At 41.1% G+C, this 22,208-nt stretch overlaps 1 protein-coding gene across 1 annotated transcript in view; it reads left to right on the top strand.

Moving 5' to 3' along the window:
* Nucleotides 1-302: 302 nt before the first annotated feature.
* The window catches only part of MCF2L2 (MCF.2 cell line derived transforming sequence-like 2), a 264,774-nt gene continuing 242,868 nt past the window's right edge, over nucleotides 303-22,208 (top strand). Inside the window, exon 1 of the mRNA XM_042903055.1 lies at nucleotides 303-833. Coding sequence (XP_042758989.1) covers nucleotides 758-833 — 76 coding nt within the window. The 5' untranslated portion in view covers nucleotides 303-757. The remainder of the gene's footprint in view (nucleotides 834-22,208) is intronic.

The following is a 22,208-nucleotide window of genomic DNA, read 5'->3' on the forward strand; positions in this document are numbered from 1 at the left end:
CCCGGCACCGGCAGGAGCGCGGAAATTGCTGTCTCCTCTCCCCCACAGCGGCGAGGACAGACCCTGAGTCGCCCCCACTTCGGCGACCGCAGCGCGGGCTCCCGGCAGAGCAAGGGGCGCAGCTTCTCCACCTGGCAACAGATGGTGCTCGGGCGCGTGCGCGCTGCGGCGGGCGGGGAGAGGTGGGCGCGGAGACCCGAGCTCCGGGCGCGCAGCGGGGCGGGAGGCGGGCCGCGCTCGGGAGCCGGGGCCTCAGGCAGCCTGTCGCCCACGCTCCTCCGCTGCTCCGCTCCTCCGTCCTCCGCGAGTGCCCGCCAAGCATCCTTCTTCCCGACCCTCCCGAAAGGCGGCGCCGAAGACCCGACCCATCCGGACCGCAAATCCCGAAACCTACGCGCTTCCTCGGCGGGGGAAGCCTGACGCGCGGTTACGGCGAGCTTTGGGGCGACTTGCTTTTCTCACCTCCAAAACTGCCATTTCCCTCTCTCTCAAAGCCAGACGTTACGTTTGCAAAGCTATTGGACTTTAATCTTTAAAACAATACCCCGCAGGGCGTGGCTAGCGGGGCTGGCCGAGCGGCCCAGGAAAGTTGGCCTGGGCTGGGAGTGACTCGTTTTGTGCCTGAAGAGAGAGAGGAAGAGTGTGAGGGCATCGCATCCTCGGGAGGAGATGCTTTTGAAACACCATCCGTTAGCAGCCATACAAACACTTTCCTGTTGCTTTGTTTTGTTTATACACTGAGTAGCTTTTCGGTGAAATGCTATTTTGGTTACAGGAAGAAATGGCCCCCCAGGAGCTCAGCCGGCGACTGGCCACAGTGATCACTCATGTCGGTAAATGGAGCTTTTTTTTTTTTTTTACCTCCCCTCCCCCCCCCCTTGCGTTTTATTAATGGAGGTGGGGGCGTAGTCTCGGGAGCCGGTGTCCTCCCCGCGCTAGCCCGCAGCCCCCGGGCAGCGCCCTCCGTGGGAAGGCCGTGGGGCGCGGGCCCGGCCTCTCGGCCTCGCTGCTGCTGCTGCTGCTGCTGCTGCTGCTGCTGCTGGCGGTGGTGGTTGTGGAGGCGGCTAGTGCGGGGGGCATCCCTGAGGTCCCCCACGCCCGGCGAGGCCGGGGCAGGCCGGTGGCAGGTGCCTTCACCAGGCAGGTGCCTAGTCCCCCTCGGGGGCTGCTGGGCTCTGAGGATCAGTTACCTGCGCAGACCCGGTCGGGGTGGGGAGTTGTGTAGAGGTTTTACGAGATGAAGAGAAAGGAGAGGGAACTTGAGGAACGAATGCCGGTGCTTTCCAGCAGAAAGTACTGCGAAGCGCCCGAGCTCGTTCCCAAGCTCGCGTAGTGCAACGCAGGTAAAGGTAGAGGGTCGCTACACAGCCGGGCTCCCGGCCCGTTGGTAGTACCACCTGGAGGTGTCAGCACACTCCTAGTGAACCCCAATGAGAAGCCTTGCAAGCTTCAAGGGACTGAGCAATGTTAACCCTCTTCTGTTGAGTTAAAAAAGGGCAGCTGAACATGAATGCCTTGCTCCTGAAATAAGGTTTGTGGTGGAAGGACAGGCCCTGTTTAGTAAAGAGGACACTGAGGCAGTTGGTGCGTTGATTCCATCTTAGCCTTTTCTTCCCCCACCCCTTCCCTGGGCCTCCCCAAATAAAAACACATTCAGGTAGAAATCCTTTGGATGTTGATGACTAGAATTATCGGGGTCATTCGCAGTGTTGGTCACTAACTTTGAGATCCTTCCATAATGCAAATTAGTTTTTACTGATAAAGTGAGGAAGTTTTTACCTCAGTGTTCCACTCCTTTGCTAAAAAGCCTTCTTAGCATTTGTATGTTACATATTGCTTCAATTAATGAACTATCATTGCTCTTCGAGCACCCTAGTCCAGTGTATTTAGTGCAATAATGATATACGTCTTGAATGATACACATATAGGGATATACTTTGTGAAGATGATTTATCTGGAAAGACCCAGTTTTGATGATTCATTTTAAAATATGTTTCTGGTACCAAGGTGGCTGCTGAACTGGTTTTTCTTTAAGATGAAAGGTCAGTAGAATTCTACTGGGGAAGGTTGAATGTGAAATATTGCTGAAGGCAGGCTGAAGCAAACAATTTGGAGTTTGAAATATATTGAATGCTGAAATGATTGTGCTTGAAATGGCACATGTGTGTGAAATTGTGCTGTAAGGAAAGAGCAGTGGACTGGGGGGTATGGCCATTTGGATTTGAATCCCTCCTGGACAAGTCTTTGAACCTCACACTAAAAAATGGGAATTTTAATAATCCTTTCCCACCCAGCTCAAAGGCTATTTGTAAACTGATGTGGGTAAAATCACCATCTAAACTGTGAATGTGTTATTGGCCATATCCCCATATGCCACTAAAGATCTTGGTCAGATCACTGGGCCTCTCTCAGGGTAAAACTTCCCATTTGTTAAACAAGGAGGTTGACCTGGATGATTATCAAGGTCCCTCCTATTTCTCTGGATAATGGGATCTTCTCGAAGATCTGGTAGGCAATATTCCTTGGTTAACACAGGCCCCTGGGGTCCAGGCTATGGTATTTTCTTGCCTACCTTGCTCCCTCCCTTTTTCTATACTTAGCTCTATGAAGGATACAGACATGAATTTTTTTTTTTATAGTTTCTGCTCAGAGAAATTCTGGCATTTGTGTGTCTTACAGCAGTCTGCATCTTCCTGTGTAACCTCACAAACCTGTGAAATAGATGGAGTATACATTATCATCCCCATGTTACAAATGAAGGAGACTTAGAAAGTTCATCTTTTAAGGTTTCAGAGGTAAAGAATGGCAGGACCAGAAGCTGTTCAGATCGTCTATTTGGGGATCTCACTGAGGGGGCAACCAGCCCTTACTATCATGGAGACTTGCACTGGGTAGCCAGTGAAGCATCTGCTAGGGAGGATTGGCTCTGTGTTTGATTGTTCTTTTCAGGCATTTTCTTGTCGAGCAGCCTCTGAGCCCTATGGAGTTGGGGAAAGGCTGACAAGTGCTTGGAGCAAGACTGTAGGTTAGAACATTCCCCCAGTTCTATCCTAACCACTCATCTGGGTAATAACACTGTACTTCCATATTCACTCTGCCACTCTCAGTCCCCCCGCCAGCCAGTTCCTCCTCCAGCTGGGATTTCTGCTGTTTCCACGGTCCCTTAGATTTGCCAGTTCAGGTCTAGGGTTTGTTGATTCAATTTCTGAAATATCTCATTGGTGTCTCTCCAAACGCCACTGTGACCTTCTTGAGACCTGCTTCGGGACTTCATTTCTCGTAACCATTGTGCAAGCCTCCTGCCTCTCCCATGTTTGCCTCTAACTTATACCAGGAATAAACACCCACACCTATACACAGCATTTGTATCTTCTAAAACCTTTAACAGTACCTTTGCATAGTCATTCTCTGTAGCTTAGAATACAAGTTCTTTGTACTTTATTTGGCACCCTTCTAGTTTTATCCCCCAATAATTGATAGTTCTACCTGTATTGTTGGTCAGCTTGGGCTATTCATTTCTTCAGCTTTGTTCCACCACAATGTCTGACTCTGTTTCCACCTCTAAACTTTGCTTCTGCTTTCCCTCCATCTGGAATGACCTCTTAATATATTTCTCCCCACAAAAATTAGTACACACCCTTCATGCTCAACTCAATGCTTCCTTTTCCAGGTGCCTTTGTCCTGCCAGTGGGAAATAAAGACTCCTGCCTCTGAATTTCACAGTAGGTTTTATTCTACTCACATGACACCTCTCATTCTCTCCCTTGTACTATGGTTAGTTTTTGTGAGCTTGTCTTATCTCTGCTCCTAGACTCTACATTATCAATCTATCTATCCTAGGCAGTTACCTAACACAGGGCCTCCTTCTAAGGAAATGCAGAATAAAGTTCATTGAATAAATGGATGATTTGTTGTGCCTTGGAGTGGACTTTGAGTATTGAGTAATACCAGTAAATTTATATATATATATATATATATATAAAAATATATATATAAATATATATATAAATATATATATATATAAATATATATATAAATATATATATATATAAATATATATATAAATATATATATATATAAATATATATATTTTTTTAAGGCATTAAAAAAAGTTTCTTTATTTGTTTTTGAGAGAGACAGAAACAGCATGAGTGGGGTAGGGGCAGAGAGAGAGAGAGGGAGAATTCCAAGCAGTCTTTGCACTGTCAGCACAGAGCCTGATGCGGGCCTGGAACCCATGAAACTGTGAGATTATGACCTGAGCTGAAAACAAGAGCCTTAATTGACTGAGCCACCCAGGCACTCTGGAAATTTTTATATTTTGAAGCACAATTCTGAAGTGTTTGTGGATAACTCTTTTGCCTCCTAAATCCCATTTTTCAGGTAAACATTTAGCTCTTCAAAAGCTCTTCATATGATGTCTTTCACTGTGGAGACTTCCTTCTTTGGATTTTGTTAGTTTGTCAGGTACCCTCAAAAATATGCAGTTCACATGTGAGGAGTGTCTAGGCGTGTTTTACCCATGCAGTACACAAGTAGAACTATCCTTTACCCTTTATTCTGGACTATAGAATCACATTGTTCCTTTATGGAATTTCGGAATCCAGAAAGAATAAAACACCAGACCACTTCACTGGCAAATTCTATCAAACATTTAAAGAAGAATTAATACCAATTACTCACAACTCTTCTAAAAAATAGAAGAGCAGAAACATTTTTTAACTCATTTTAAAGGCAAGTGTTACCCAATGTCAAAACCAGACAAAGACGTTACACGAAAAGAAAACTACAGGCTAATATCTCTTATGAATGCTGATACAAGAAGCCTCAACAAAATATGAGCACTAAATCCAGCAACATATAAAAAGGATTGTACACCATGATCAAATGGGATTTATCCCAGGAATGCAAGGGTGTTTTAGCCTCTGACAATCAATTGATGTAATACACTGTATCAATAGAATAAAGAATAAAAGCCACATAATCATCTCAGTAGAGGCAGAAAAGGTATTTGATGGAATTTCATACCTTTTTGTGATTAAAAAAATACCCAACAAACTAGGAATTGAGAGGAGTTTCCTCAACTTGGTAAAGGGTATCTTAAAAATCCACAGCTAACATCAGGGTTAGCTGAATGCTTTCCCCTTAAGATCAGGAACAAGACATGGATGTCTACCCTCACCGTTTCTATTCAGCATTATGCTGGATTCAGCATTATGCTAGCCAGCATTAACTGACTGGCTCAGTTAAGTGCTTGATTCAACACAGGTCAGGCTCACAGTTTGTGAGTGAGAGCCCCGTGTCAGACTCTGTGCTGACAGCTCAAAGCTTGGAGCCTGCTTTGGATTCTGTGTCTCCCTCTCTCTCTGCCCCTCCCCCACTTGTACTCTGTCTCTCTCTCAGAAATAAGTAAACATTAAAATTTATAAAACAAAACAAACAAAAAACATGCCGGAGAGTCTAGTCAGAACAGTTAGGCAAATGAAGTAAAAGGCATCCAGATAGGAAATGAAGAAGTAAAACTATCTGTACTTGCAGATGACATTGTGTAAATAGAAAATCCTAAGGAATACATTAAAAAATCTGTTAGAATTAATAAAGGAGTTGAAGGTTTCAGAATACAACGTCAATATACAAAAACAAACTTTCTAGGGGCACCTGGGTGGCTCAGTTGGTTAAGCATCTGACTTCGGTTCAGGTCATGATCTTGCGGTTCGTGGGTTTGGGTCCCATGTAGGGCTCTGTGCTGATGCTCAGAGTCTGCAGCCTGCTTCAGATTCTGTCTCCCTCTCTCTCTGCCCTTCCCCTGCTTGCACACTCTCTCTCTCCCTCAAAAATAAATAAACTTTAAAAAAAATTTTGAAAAAATCCAAAAAACAAACTTTCTAAACATCGGCAATGAATAATCTGGAAATGAAATTAAGAAAACAATCCAATTTACAATACCATAAAAAAGTACAAAATACTCAGGAATAAATTTAATAAGAGGTGAAAACATGTCATCTAAGAACTATAAATCATTGTTGAAAGAAATTAAAAGAGCCAAATAACTGTGAAGACATGCCATGTTCACAGATCAGAGTTATTATTGTTAAGATGGCAAGATTCCCCAGGTTGTTCAACAAAGACTCCAGAGTGAAAAATTATATACTGATTTCTTCAGTGAAAATTACTTCTCCTTAGAAGGCCTATTTAAACTGGATTTATTCTTGTGATACAACATGTATAATAGACCATGAACTTTTGTTGTTGCTGTTGTGGGATAGTGTTTTGCTGTTTCATTTGTCTGTTTTTTAGGTAATAAACTACTCCAAAACTTAGTGCATTGAAACAGCAACCCTTTAATTATATCTCATAATTCTCTCAAGCTGTTGTAATCAGATGGCAACTGGGGCTGTGGGGATGGTTTGATGTTCCCTCATGTGGTCTCTCTCCATGGTGGCATCTTATCTTCCAGGTCCTCTCCATGTGGTCCTTTCTCCAGGTCTTACTTCAAAGCTCAGGTCTCTGATAGGGGTGAAGCAAGAAGCTGCCAGGACTTCTTGATGACTGGGCTTGATGTCCTGTTAAGTCATTTTTTCCAAGTTCTTTTGGTCAAAGCAGTCCCAGGCCCAGCCCAGATTCAAGGGGAGGGAGCACAACTCCTTCTCTCAATGGGAGGATTAGCATGCCCACCCATGAGGCATGGAAATACTGGTTTCTGTATCCATTTTCTACGTGGCTATAACAAATTACCACAAAATTACTGGCTTAAAACGTCACAGATTCATTTTCTTAACAGTTTTGTAGCTCAGACATTGACACATGAGTTCTAGTTTTAACTTTCTGAGGAACCTCCATAGTGTTTTCCAGAGTGGCTGCACCAGTTTACATTCCCAACAGCAGTGCAAAAGAGATCATCTTTCTCTGCACCCTGCTAACATCTGTCATTGCCTGAGTTGTTAATTTTAGCCATTCTGACTGGTGTGAGATGAGGTATCTCATTGTGGTTTTAATTTGTATTTCCCTGATAATGAGTGATGTTGAGCATTTTTTCACGTGTCTGTTAGCTATCTGGATGTCTTCTTTGGAGAAGTGTCTATGCAGGCCTTTTGCCCATTTCTTCACTGGATTATTTGTTTTTTGGGTAAGTTTGATACTTTTTTTAGATTTTGGATACTAACCCTTTATCTGATATGTCATTTGCAAATATCTTCTCCCATTCCGTTGGTTGCCTTTTAGTTTTGCTGATTGTTCCCTTCACTGTGCAGAAGCTTTTTATTTTGATGAGGTCCCAATAGTTCATGTTTGCTTTTGTTTCCCTTGCCTCTGGAGACGTGTTGAGTAAGAAGTTGCCATGGCTGAGGTCAAAGAGGTTTTTGCCTGTTTTCTCCTCTAGGATTTTGATGGCTTCCTGTCTTATGTTTAGGTCTTTCATCCATTTTGAGTTTATTTTTGTGTATTGTGTAAGAAAGTGGTCCAGGTTCATTTTTCTGCATGTTGCTCTCTAGTTTTCCCAGCATCATATGCTGAAGAGACTGTCTTTATTCCATTGGATACTCTTTTCTGCTTTGTCAAAGACCCATACGTTTTTGGGTCATTTCTGGGTTCTCTGTTCGGTTCCATTGATCTAAGTGTTTTTGTGCCAGTACCATACTGTCTTGATGATTACAGCTTTGTAATACAGCTTGAAGTCCAGGATTGTGGTGCCTCCGGCTTTGGTTTTCTTTTTCAGGATTGCTTTTGGCTGGTCTTTCTTGTGTTGCCATCTCTATGGTTCTCTCTTTTGCTTCCCTCTTCTACTTTTAAGGACTCTTGTGATTTCATTGGGCTCTCCTTATTTTAAGGTCAGTTGATTAGCAGCCTTAATTCCATCTGCAACCTTAATTTCCAGACCTACACAGTGTCTGGGCATTAGGATGCAGATATCTTGGGGTAGGGTTAGGGTTTAAGGAGTTTTTCTGCTGTCACAGTTGCCTCCTTGGAGACCAGCTACCTCACTACTTCACCGAGCATTGGTAATGTATGCTGTGACTTATACCTTTGAGTTGTCCATTTGGGGATGGTGAAGGAGAAGGAGTAGAATTTCAGTTTAATGGTAATTGAATTTACTCAGATATAATGTGGTGCTCTAAAGAGACTGAATGGATATCATTGTCTTTATGGTGTGAAATGCCAGCTTTGGGTGAAGGGTACCAAGCAAGTATTAACCAAAATGTTGTCACGATGATAACAACTACCCATATTATAGAAAATGGTCATTTGTTAAATTAGGATTTCTTAGTGTCTAAATAATATTGATTATGGAGGTGATCATCTTCTATAATGTGGGAAATATCAGTGACAAAGCCTGCCTTTCCAGATGTGAACTAAGGCCATGCACAGGCTTTGCCAGAAAACAGCTGTGTAGCCTTTAGCACATCACTTTACCTCTGAGTCATGGCTCCCACATATGTAAAATGCAGATAATAATACTTCACAGGATTGGTAGAAGATGAATGTGTAAATGCTGCCTTGTGAGTCCCTAGTAACTGTTGGAGGGAGAAACTTGAGAAGCAGTGATAGTGAGAATGACTTAAAAAAATTATTTTAAACGTTTATTTATTTATGAGACAGAGAGAGATAGAGCATGAACGGGGGAGGGTCAGAGAGAGAAGGAGACACAGAATCTGAAACAGGCTTCAGGCTCTGAGCTGTCAGCACAGAGCCCGATGCGGGGCTTGAACTCACAGACCATGAGATCATGACCTGAGCTGAAGTTGGATACTTAACCAACTGAGCCACCTAGGAGCCTCGAGAATGACTTTAGATAAAAGGACAGCATCATCTCCTACTTTGTCCTTTGCTCTAGTACAGCATCGACACCACCAATATTCTTCTCTTCCTCTTGCACCCCTCTGCTCCTTGTGGAAGTCTGTTCTAGTAGGGTTGAAGGCTAATACTGAAATGCTGCTTTGGAGAAGAGTTTATGTTCTCCCCACCTGGGGTCACACCTTTGCTTTCTCCTCTGCAGTGCCAAATGCAAAACTCAGAAACAGAGCCCAGCTGCCTGAGTGTTGCTGTCTCTTGGCACATGGGACACCCTCAAGGTCTTTCCACTGGTGGTGGCAAGTTATAAAAGCAGAGGAGAGGGAAATATTGCTGCCAACGAGTGTTCTTCCTCCTGGTTTCAGAGAGGACCTCCCACCAATGGTTTCTGTTTCCAGTGTGTCCGTAGGATGTGACTGAGCTTATTACCCCGGGGTCTCATCGACTTCCAACAGATGCATTACTAAAGCTTTAGTCCTCTAGTTCATTGCTGGCCTTCACACCAGGATTCTTCATTGTCTGCCTTTGAAAAAAACCTGTGTTAACCTATCTGAAGATGCAGATTTCAAGCAAGAAACCAGAAAGACCAACATAGATCAGTGGAACAGAATAGAAAACCCAGAAATGTACCCACAGCTATATGGTCAACTAATCTTCAACAAAACAGGAAAGAATATCCAATGGAAAAAAAGACAGTCTCTTCAACAAATGGAGCTGGAAAAACTGGATGGCAACATGCAGAAGAATGAACTGGACCACTTTCTTACACCATACACAAAAATAAACTCAAAATGGATGAAAGACCTAACTGTGAGACAAGAAACCACCAAAATCCTAGAGGAGAAAGCAGGCAGCAGCTGCTTTGACCTTGTCTGGAGCAACTTCTTACTAGACATGTTGCTGAAGGCAAGGGAAACAAAAGCAAACATGAACTGTTGGGACTTCATCATGATAAAAAGCTTCTGCACCGTGAAGGAAACAATCAGCAAAACTAAAAGGCAGCCTATGGAATGGGAGAAGATATTTGCAAATGACATATCAGATAAAGGGTTAGTATCCAAAATCTATAAAGAATGTATCAAACTCAACGCCCAAAAAACAATCCAGTTAAGAAATGGGCAGAAGACATGAATAGACACTTTTCCAAAGAAGACATCCAGATGGCTAACAGACACATGAAAAGATACTCACCATCACTCATCATCAGGGAAATACAAATCAAAACTATGATGAGATACCACCTCACACCTGTCAAAATGGCTAAAATTACGGTGCCTGGGTGACTCGGTTAAGTGTCCAATTTCAGCTCAGGTCATGATCTCATGGTTTGTGGGTTCAAGCCCCACATCAGGCTCTGCACTGACAGTGTGGAGCTTGCTTGGGATTCTCTCTCTTTCCCTCTTTCTCTGCTCCTCCCCCACTCATGCTTTCTCTCTCAAAAATACATAAGTAAACTTAAAAAAAAAAAAAGAAAGGCTAAAATTAACAGCACAAGAAACAACAGGTATTGGTGAGAATGCAAAGAGAGGGGAACCCTTTTGCACTGTTTGTGGGAATGCAAACTGGTGCACCCAGTCTAGAGAACAGTATGGAGGTTCCTCAAAAAATTAAAAATAGAGCTACCCTACAATCTAGCAATTACACTACTAGGTATTTATCCAAAGGATACAAAAAAGCAGATTCAAAAGGGTACATGCACTCCAATGTTTATAGCAGCATTATAAACAATAGCTAAACTATAGAGAGAGCTCAAATGTCTATCAACTGATGAATGGAAAAGAAGGTGTGGTGTATATATATATATGTGTATATATGTATACATGCACACACACACACACACATATATATATACACATACACACATACACATGTATATATGTATATATATAATGGAATTTTTTTAATGTTTATTTATTTTTGAGAGAGAGAGAGAGAGAGAGAGAGAGAGACAAAACACAAGTGGGAGGGAGGGGCAGAGAGAGAGACACACACAGAATCTGAAGCAGGCTCTTGAGCTGTCAGCACAGAGCCTGATGTGGGGCTCAAACTCATGAACCATGAGATCATGACCTGAGCCAAAATCAAGAGTCAGACACTTACCCAACTGAGCCACCCAGGCACCCCTATGTACAATGGAATATTACTCAGCCATCAAAAAGAATGAAATCTTGCCACTTGCAATGATGTGGATAGAGCTAGAATGTATTATGCTAAGTGAAATAAGTTAATCAGAGAAAGACAAATATCATGTTTTCACTCAGGTGGAATTTAAGGAAAAAAAACAGATGAATGTATGGGAAGGTGGGGAAAAGACAAGAGAAGGCAACAAACCACAAGAGACTCTTAACAACAGAGAACAAACTGAGGGTTGATGGAGGGAGGTGGGTGGGAGATGGGCTAGATGGGTGATGGGTGTTAAGGAGGGCACTTGTTGTGATAAGCACTGGGTGTTGTGTGTAACTGAGGAATCACTGAATTCTACTCCTGAAACCAATACTGCACTGTATGTTAATTAACTCAAAGTTAAAAAAAAGAAAAGAAAAGAAAAAAGAAACTAGAAAGTCTAAGAAGAAGCATAAGTGTTTAAACTTTTACCATTTAGGAATATTGGTGGGTAACATTTATTGAATGCTAGGCCTTTCCATATGCCTTTGTATCTTTACAACTCTGAAAAGTAGGTGTTATTACTCTCATTTTGAAAGATGACAAAACTAAGAATAAAAAAAAATATCAAGTTCAGTAGCATGCTTAAAGCTATAGTGCTACCAAGTGGTAGATATCAGGATTTGAACTGAGATCTGATTTCAAAGCCAATGTTCTATTATATCAAGGCAAAAATTTTTACTACTGCTTGAAAATAATTTTAAAAAGCCTGGATATTTATGTTAATTTGGTACTGGGGAAGGATTTCTGCCTTACCACCCCATTGTCTGCTCTCTAAAGGCAGGGAGATGTGTGATTCATCTTTCTATCCTTAGGTTTAGCTCAGTACCCAGCACTGTTCATGAAAAAGCTCTTTCTTTTGTTTGCTTGCTCTATTTGAATGGGTTGGAAAGCACCCTGTTTTGCCCACGCGCCCTGCCAGCCTCCCTTGGTTCCACTTTCTTCTGTGTAGGACCCATTTGTAGTTCCTTTCACTAGCAACACTCTGCCTGCCTATCTTAATCTCTGGGGTTTAACCTGAAATCTGGCCTCCCCAGGAACCCTTTTAGAATGGGCCAACCAGGCCCAGCCTCCCTCCCTTTTCTGAACACCTATAATAGTTGGTGTTCATCTCATATATGTTTTTGAGCATTTGATTTCAGTCTAGCTTGATTTTTCTCTCTCTTTTCCAAATACTGATACATTGGTTGTTAGTTGAATGTGTTCTAACGTCTTTTATAATAACATGACTGTGTCTTACCTAAGGGTAGAAATCCCAACTAATATTGCTTTATGGCCTTGTAGGCTAAATTAAACACATTATAGGAGATCAAGAATCACATGTTTAATTGAATGGAAAGACTTTCTTTATTCCCTGAATTTCCTCATCAATAACATAGGGTGATAATTATGCCAGTCCCTCTGCTTATTTTACAAGTTGGAATACTATATAGTGGAAAGTGGTTAAAAAGAAATCCTTTGAGGACTATAGCAAAAGAGACTCTGTGAGTATAGAATAACTTCAATTGTTTGCTTTATGGACTAGCAAGAGAAGCATGAAAATGAGTATTTTATTGTCCCTCCAATCTAGTCAAGAGGAATATTCTACCAGAAGTCCTCTCATACTTAGTAGAGAGAGAATGCAGCATGAGCAGTGCATGCTTGCTCTGTAGGGCACAGGTTTGAAAAAGGGATGGCTTAAATGCCTGCAGGATGAAGCAGTGGGGCCAGCATGGCAGAGGAAGTGAGGCAGGGGTGGCAGAGGACATGAGAAGGCCTCTGGACTCCGGGCCTTTACTGGGGCAGCAGCGGGAATTGTGAAAGGCTGCCTTGAGTGAGTGTGGAATAATCTATGTTCCTGCTGAGAATCAGCTACTGCCTTAATTCTTTCTTTGGGAATTAGCCTGGGGTGTCCTGAGCATGCCTCTCACACAGTGCACTTTGGAGATGGTGAAACCATTTCGTGGTTGGGGGCCAGTGTTCAATATTTTATCATTACTGTAGAGATGGGATAAATTCACATGAAGCATCAGATCTGGGGTGTGTTTGCAAGTGCTTTAAAATAATTTGAACCAGATTTTTTGGCAGATCTTCTTTGAGAGAGTTTTCTATGCCTCCCCCAGGAGTAGGGGTTTTTATTTGTTTTCTTTTAATCTTATCCAAGCTGCAGTGTCCAAGCACAAGCTTCACTTGTACCCTGGAGTCCAGTTAAAGGGTTAGCTGCTTTCCCTCAGCATCTGAAGGCTTTTGTCCATAGGGAGAAATGTGCTTTTCCTGGGCACCTCCCCTCCTCCTGGTCTGCCCCCCGGCTCTCTCCAGTCTCCTACCCTATACCCAGTCTAGGGAGAAGAGCCTCCAGGTAGTTGGGAGCTCCCCTTGCATTCTGGCTTATGGTGGCCATACTTAAGCCTTTCACAATTTGCTTAAAACTTTAAGGTGATTTCTTTCTTTTTTTAAAAATTTTCAATGTTTATTTATTTTTGAGAGATAGAGTGAGCGTGAGAGAGCGAGCGAGCAGGGGAGGGGCAGAGAGACAGGAAGACACAAAAGCCAAAGCAGGCTCTAGGCTCTGAGCTGTCAGCACAGAGCTCCACACAGGGCTGGAACCCACCAACCATGAGATCATGACCTGAGCCGAAGTCAGGTTCTTAACCGACAGAGCCACCCAGGCACCCCTTAGGTGATTTCTTTTTATTTGTTTATATAGGTTCTGGACAGGTTATAGTTTTGTAGTTTATCTTTTTCTTGTTGTTAGGGTGAGAGTGAGCCTCTTTCCCATCATTGTGGGTTCCAGGGGAAAGCAGAATGTCTCCTTGTTTTTTTTTTTTTTTTTTTTTTTTTTTTTACCTTGTGTGTATTTCACAGGGAAAATATGCTTCATTTACACAGCCTCTTTCCATTACAGTGTTGTTATAGGCAAGCTACTAGGAACTTTGCAAGCCATATTAGTAAAATGGGTCTCAAAATGTTTTCTTTGTGTTTTGCCAGGTGTTGGGGATCTTGAATGTTAAAAAACTGTAGTTCATGTTTAAGAGTGCTCAACTAGATGAAAATGCTTCCTCCCACCTGTTATCCAGAAACCAGCTAAGCATAGGGATCTCTCATGTCAGAGAGTCATGGATGTTAGGCACAGTCATTGGATGCCTGCCCCCCTAACAGGGCCTCCCTTGGCCTGCTATGGCCAAGGGCCGACCTTTGTGCTACAAGGCACGTCTGTGTTTCCTATTTTTAAAAAATGCTAAATAGCCTGAAATTTCTGCTGAATTATACTTAATTAATATAGCTAGTGGAAAAAAATCTCTGCCGGGAGAGCTGAAATCATTGAGGATCAAAATGGAAATGGTCCTGCTTATCTTGGAACTTTTCCTGAAGGGTAAGGCTGTTGTCACATCTGCTTCCCTTTAGATGTTAGTGAGTATGGCTCAGCCAGGGAGGCTTTGAGCCTAGTCTGGCACCATGGAGTAGCTCTTCCCAAATGGATGTAGGTTCTTTTTCTGCTTGTTTCAAGAGGGAGGAATTGATTGATTTTAATGAGTCTAAAAAGGAAGGCTATCTCATTATCATAGACTTACTGAATTCAAGTACTTATTTCTTACTGGCAGGCAATGATGATTATAATAAACTTTAGAGATTTTGGAATTTAACATATTGCTGTTAACAAATGACAAAATAGTTCGTTTTGTAGCACCCTGCTAGTAGTGGCAAGGTCAGGCTTTGAACCCAGGCAGATTTGGCTCCAGAATTTGAGTTCCTGACCACTAGTTCTCAAGTGCTCCACACTTTTTAGGCTGTGGAGTATGGGAACTTCAGAGCAGGAAGCTTCACTGGGCCTCCTCAGCAAGATGTACAATCAAGAACTGAGGTTGCTGTTCTCTCCCAGATGTCATCTAGTCTCTGGTCTCTGCTTCTCTCTGGTGTCTGCAACGTTCTTCTGCTCATCACTGCAGACTGGCCCCCTATTTTTTTATCGGTGAGTATGAACCCAACATGGCCACCCAAACCATATCCCCTTCCCGATCTAGGGACAATCACTAACTGACTCTCAGTCTCTGGGTCTCTCTGTACAAATTCTTTCTCTAGAGGGCCCGATTGGACCAGCTCAGAGGAAACTTAGGCATTTCTGATCATGTCAACTGTGGGTTTAGAATTTGGTTTGGTCTTGGGATGGGGAAGAAGTCCGCAGAGAAGAGGTCTTTAAACTGTGCAGTTACCTATCAGAACAAGTGTAGTAACTTGGAAGGTGCAGGCTTTATGCTTTCAACCTTTAGAATCAGTAAGAGTGGGAATTATTTGGGCAGTTTTAAGAGCTGGCCCTGGGCAAAATAGAAACCATTCCCTGTGTGTGTGGTGTGCTGCTTCTTTCTTTGGGGTATACTCCAAGGCTCATTGACTATGTGGTCACTACGGTGCTTACACACCACAGCTATGTCAGGATACCAACTGGTCAATGAACAGATTTTTGGAGAGTGCTCACCATGAGCAAAGCTTTGTGCTAGATCTACAGACCATGAGCTGTTAGGGGGCTGAAGTTGTGAGCTTCAGCAATTCAAGAAAGCTGTATATTAGATGTATGATTTGAGCTGGGTTTGAAGAAAGGAGAGGATTTAGGTACGTCGAGAGGGGAAACCTTTCTCATTGGGCAGAATAAGGGGAATGACCACTTTTGGCAACTGTGTTGGTCTTCCTGTGTTGGTTGTCCTGTTTATTCCATTTTCTGCTCAGACCTCCCTGGTTAGTAGACCTCTCCCAGACAACTAAGAAGCTTTAAGCGTTACCTTGAAAGAAGGAATGACCTCAAGCTAGAAGGCAGATCTATGTCTGGTGTCTCACTTTTTTTCCTTCTTCATTTAGATCCTTCTCTAGGGATTGTAGAGGCTAGAGGATATGGAAATAATATTAAGAGTGATGTTATCATAGCTACCATTTATTTTCTGTCTGTTCAATGTCACATATTGTGCTTTATACAGTGTTGATTTAATTAAATTTAGTTACAAGTACAGTCCTTTTTTATGGAGGACAAATTTGAGGCTTAAATAGATTAGGAAACTTGCCCAAGGTCATACTGAGTGGAATTAAAAGTCAAGTTTGGCTGGCTTCAAGGCCTGTGAGTTCTCATACTCGATTTAATTTCTCATTACAGAAGGGAATATAAACAAGTAAATGATAAATGTGTTATTAGTTTTAAAAATCTTTTGAAAAACCTAATGGAAGCTTAAAGCATTAGTCACCTGAGTGTAAGTATTTTACCAGCCACTTGAAGTGTTCATTTATTAATAGTCACTTTCTTGCAAAGAAAAACTGTCATTTAAAATGTGAGGATTTAGGGACACCTGGTTGGCTCAGTCGGTTGAGCATCTGACTCTTGATCTCAGCTCAGGTCATGATCCCAGGGTTGTGGGATTGAGCCCCACATCCAGCTTTGTGCTGACTGTGGAGCCTGCATAAGATCTCTCTCTCTCTCTCTCTCTCTCTCTCTCTCTCTGCCCCTGTCCCCTGTTTGTGCACTCTCTCTTCCTCTAAAATAAAAATAAAAATAAAAATAATAATAATAATAATAAATATGAGGATTTATTTTACAGTCTTTAAGCAAGCAAAAGTAATAAGCAAAAATAAATAAAGCACTTAGACAGGAATAGGTCTTTGTAAAGAAAGACATTTTTTAGGAGTGCTGCCTACTTGCTCTTCCTAAGCTAACCACCAGAGCTTTAGGGGAAAAAAAGCCTAATAAAGTTATAACCCTCAGTCACAATGGCATTTTTATTTAGTATAAAAAAGTCCCTGTGTTTAGAGGACTTTCCTATGAGGGAGATTCAAGCAGAAAGCAAACACAGGTGCACAAACTACAGGTGCCCCAAATGTTTGAGCATGTTGGTCTTACCCGGTCTGGAAGAGTTACTTCTGGATTTCTTTGTCCAGTTATCTAAGCCCAGATGATGGTCAGCCCAGGTTTTGGTTTGTGTGTCTTGTTTGTTTGTTTTTATCTGTTATCAGATCAATTTAAGTTCATTTTAGTCCCTTTCTTTTTCTCTACCCAAGGAGGCTAGAATTAATTCAGTCACTGAGGGGAAGTTTCTGCCAGTTTCTCTTTATTTAAGCCCCAGTTTGAGACTAACCACATTTACTGAGGCCTCCACTGCCGGGCACTAGGCCAGGTGCTGGGGACGGTGTGTGAAGGAGCAGCCATGACCCCTGTGAGGGTCAGAAGCCTGTCACTTCCACTGCTGCAGCCCTGTTGGTGCTCCCCAGGTGTACTGGGGTCTGGGAGGAATGAAAGATGTCCTCCTGGAGTTTACAGTTTAACAAGGGAGGCAGATATTCAGCTGTAAGCTCCAGTTTCTCTCTCTTCTCATTGGGCTTCTCTTGTGGCTTTCCAGCCTCTCTGCTTTTTCTTCCACATTTGCTGCTTTGCTTTTGCATTTGGTTGGTTTAGTTGTGGAACTCAATTCTTCCTCAATATTTCAAAAGTTATGTACATGGAAGATCAGAAGAATTTTCTGAAGATGGGAGAGATGTTTATGGTCTAGACAAACAGACATGGAGCTGTAGGCATCACTGTTTTTAAAATGTCCTCTTGCCACCCCAGCTCCTAGAGGTTTCACAGGTCCTTTGAGTCACCATTTCACTGGCTCCTTCCCTCCTCCATAGCTTCCTTCTCTTTTCTCTTTTTTGCTTCCTCAGTGGTGCGAAAGCTCTGGTGCAGAGCTAGAAAGATGACTAGACTAGACTAGACTAAACTAGATTAGAAAGATGGTCCTCCTGAGCTCCCTTACCCAAGCCCTCTACTTTTCATTCCATTTTGCTTCCACTGCAGTATCTATCCCTACAGTAACCCAAAGAAGCTTTGCTTACAAAGGAAGAAAAACCCCTCAGGCCATAAAGTAGTGCGGAGAAGAGAAGGAAAATTCCACTATTAAAATGTGATTTGCCCTTCAGGTGTGACATGAGCATTTTCTCCCTGAGCACCTGGGGAAAACCAAACCAGAATTTAAAGAGAAAGATAATGTTCATCATTTCCTATGACTTTGTGGTATAGTCTAAAAAAGAAGCAGAATAAATGAGTGAAAATGAACATTATGTGGTTTTCAAAAGGGCTTTAAAAACTGTTTATAAAAATAATACATAGTCTGTGTTTAAGGTTTAGAAGAGTCAATATTAAGATGTCAGTCCTCTCCAAATTGATCTATAAATTAAACACAACTCCAGTCCTAAGTCTATCAAGTTTGTTTTTGTAGAAATCAATCACAGATTCTAAAATTTACAATCAGCCAAAGGTGCTGTAGTAGGCAACAAGAATTATAATAGTCAAAATCTTTTGAAAAAGAACAAAGAGGAGGACTCACACTACCTAATTTCAAGATTTACTATCAAGCAAAGTAAGCAAGATGATGTGGTGTTGGTAAAAGGATAGAAAAAAGAATCAATGGAACAGAATAAACAACCCAGAAATAGTTCCACACAAATATGGTCGATTGATTTTAGACAAAAGCATGAAGGCAATTCAGTGGAATAAAGTGTAAAGGCAATTTCAACAAGAGGTGCTGGAACAATTGCACATCTGTGTACAAAAAAATGAACCTTGACCTATACCTCACCCCATATACACAAATTAACTCAAAGTGGACCATGTATCTAAATGTAAAACCTAATGAGAAATCTGTTAGAAAACATAGGAGAAAGTCTTTGTGTTCTTGGTTGGACAGAGAGTTCTTAGGTTGACATCAAAAGTACAACTCATAAAAGAAAAATTTGATGAATTGGACTTCATCAAAATTAAAAGTATTTGCTCTGAGAAAAACACTGTTAAGAGAATGAAAACAAAACATTCAGGGAAAAAATTCTGTGAATCGTATATCTGACAAAAGACTTCTATCCAGAATACGTAAAGAACTCTCAAACTCAACATTAAATGAAAACCAAACAACTCAACTTAAAAATGGATTAAAAAAAGTTGAATGGATACTTTCCCAAAGATGAAACACAGATGAAAATAAGCACATGAAAATATGCTCAACATCATGGAAGTTGCAAACTTATTACAGTAGTTAAAAAAATGGCAATACCAAGTCCCAGTGAGGACGAGAAGGGTCTGTATCTCCCACACAGTATGTTGGTGGGAATGGAAAATGGCAGGGCCACTTAGAAAACAGTTGGCAGTTTCTCATAAAATTAAACATATACTTACTGTACAGTCCAGTAGTCCTACCCCAAGAGAAATGAAAACATGGTCATACAAGAATCTGTGTGTAAATGCTTATAGCAGCCTAATTCTAATCACTAAAAGCTGGAAACAACCCAAATGTCTCTCACCTGAGGAATGGATAAACAACTTGTGGCACATCTGTACAATGGAATCTTCAACAATGAAAAGAAATGAATTATTGATACACACAACAGCATGAATAAATCTGAAATACATATGCTAAAGAAAGACACCAGACTAAAAAGGTACATACTAAATTATTTCATTTATATGGCATTTGGAAAAGGTAAATTAGGATGGGATGGTCGCCCGGGGTTAAGGGTGGGGAGGAGGTGCCATGACTACAGGGGATGATGCAACTATTCCCTATCCTGATTGTGGTGAAGGTTAAATGACTCCATGCGTTTGTCAAAACTTAGAACTGTATGCTAACAAGAGTGGATTATACTGTATACCAGTTTAAGAATAAATTTTAAAAAGCATTACCAAACAGAAAAATACAGAAAACAAATACATGCGTGTTGCATAATATTTGGAAAAGACAGAAAAGTACAAAGAAGAAAGTCAACAATTCCATCTCCTAGTTACAGTCACAGTTACTCTTTGAGCATATGTTCTAGGTTTTTTCCTTTGGCATTTTCACATTCCTTTGGCAATTTGTATCATTTTACATGATATGATCTATCTCTCTTGATATATCTCATACATATTATTTATGTAATTATATAAATTCTATTCTGCTTTTTAAAGCTATACTACAAATTAAACTAAATTATATTACAAACAATTCCATATATTATAAAACATTTCCATAAATAACATTTTAATAATTTTATAATTTTTGACTACATGGTTATAATATAATTTATTTTTAAATATCGCCCTAGTGTTGGTCAGATAGGTTGTTTCCAGTTTGTCAGTGTTATTTTTCAAAAATGCAAGAAGAATCTTTTTTTTTTTTTAAGCTTATGTATTTATTTTGAGATAGAGTGTGCACTAGCAGGGGAGGAGCAGATAGAGAGGGAGAGAGAAAGAAACCCAAGCAGGCTCCACACTGTCAGCACGGGCCCACGTGGGTCTCCAACTCAGGAACCGGGAGATCATGACATGAACCGAATTCAAGAGTCCAGTGCTTAACCGACTAAACCACCCAGGAGCCCCAAGGAGCATCTTTGTTCAGAAATCTTTGCAAACATTTCACACATTCCAGATTTTTTTTAAAGCGTAGAGTTCTAGCAAATGTTATTGTTGGATCAATAATAGTATGAGTATGAGTACTGAGTTTTAAAATACAATTTGGTCAAATTACCTTATGGGAAATTTATACTATTTTAGTGATGCATCAACAGAGTGTGGGGGTTCTTGATTTTACCAGATCTCTTTATCAGCATTTGGAATCATCTGCTTCCTCATATGTCAAATGGGGTAATGAGAGAACTTCTCGTATAGGATTTTGAAGTAATGCATGTTAAGTGCATGGCACAATAGCTGCAATGTAATTGTTAGCCCTTTTTGGTGATATTATTATTATTATTATTATTTTAAATATATTTTCAATGTTTATTTGGAGAGAGAGAGAGAGAGAGTGTGTGTGTGTGGGAGAGTGGGGGAGGGGATGAGACAGGGAGACAATCCAAAGCAGGCTTCAGGCTCTGAGCTGTCAGCAGAGAGCCCGATGCGGGACTTGAACCCACAAACTGTGACATCATGACCTGAGCCAAAGTCAGATACTTAACCGACTGAGTCACCCAGGCGCCCCTAGAAGAGCTAAAAAAGCACTTTTTTTCCCCCTACCTATAATAGTAGTTTCTTGCTGGGGGGTTGGGGGAGGAGATGGGGAAAATATTCATCTCCCATTGCTATTACTATTGAAATAATCAGCTTTTTTCTAAGAGTTACCTAGTACCCAGTTATTTCAGAATCTGTTGTTCAAAATAAAGAAAATGTAGCCCTTTATTGGATATTTGATCTTGGTGAAATGATAAAGGTCAGTGCATGGATTATAGGATTTGTAAGATCTGTACAGCTTGTTCATATAAGAGATTCAAATGTAATAAAGAAAATTTCCAAGATTTTACAGTCTACCTTCTCTCTAGAGTTCTGTAAACTGCAAAAAATATAATTAAGGTCATTGCTGGGTGTGTGCAATTGCATTTACACCGCCATTGTGGATTTATGTGGTTAACAAAGATAGCTCTTATGTTCGTGGGTGTTGTGATGCTAGCCAAGCATTCATGGCTATTCATAACTGAATGAATGGGTAAAAAAGTTAATGTAGTAGGAGAAAGAGCCTCCATATGGTGACTCAGGCACTTTCTATATTGTTGGTGGGAATATAAACTGGCACAACCATTTTGGAGGGAAATTTGGCTATATACAACAAACTGTTGCTTAAAAATTGCCTTGTTTGCTGCCCTGTAATTAGGACTTTCAGACTTGGTGTTTAATTGGAGTTAATATATTCACAATACCTAATGGTGGAGAAAAAAAAAAAAAAGAGCTTTCATAAGTTTTAGCATCTCAAATTATATTACATTTCTTCCTCTTAATTTTTAGGTATTTTTCTTAAAGTACTTCACATGCAGTTAACACTAATAAAGAATTGGCACAGAGGATTACTAAACAGAGCAGCCTCTAATCTTAAGGGACTTTCTGCTATAACCAATTCAGGGAAACGTTTGGCAGTTTCTTACAAATTAAATATACACCTCTCCTTTGACTGAGCAATACCACTTGTAGGTATTTAGCCAAGAGAAATGCAAATGTGTGTCTACGCAATGACCTTTACATGAATGTTCCAAGCAGCCCAAATTGGGATAAAACCTGAATGTCTATAAGCAGGAAAATGGACAAACTGTGACCATCCATAAGACAGGATACAGCTCAGCAATAAAAATAAATGAACTTCTGATACACACAACATGGGTGAATCTGAAAAGCATTATCCTGAGAGAACCTAGACACAAGAGTACACACTATATGGTTACATTATATGAAGTTTTTTAAAAGGCAGGACTAGTCTCTATTGAAAAATCACTTTGATGGTTGCCTAGCAGTTAGGAACAAGGGTTGGCTGGGA

This window comes from Panthera leo, chromosome C2 (assembly GCF_018350215.1).
Source record: "Panthera leo isolate Ple1 chromosome C2, P.leo_Ple1_pat1.1, whole genome shotgun sequence".
Lineage (NCBI taxonomy): Eukaryota > Metazoa > Chordata > Mammalia > Carnivora > Felidae > Panthera > Panthera leo.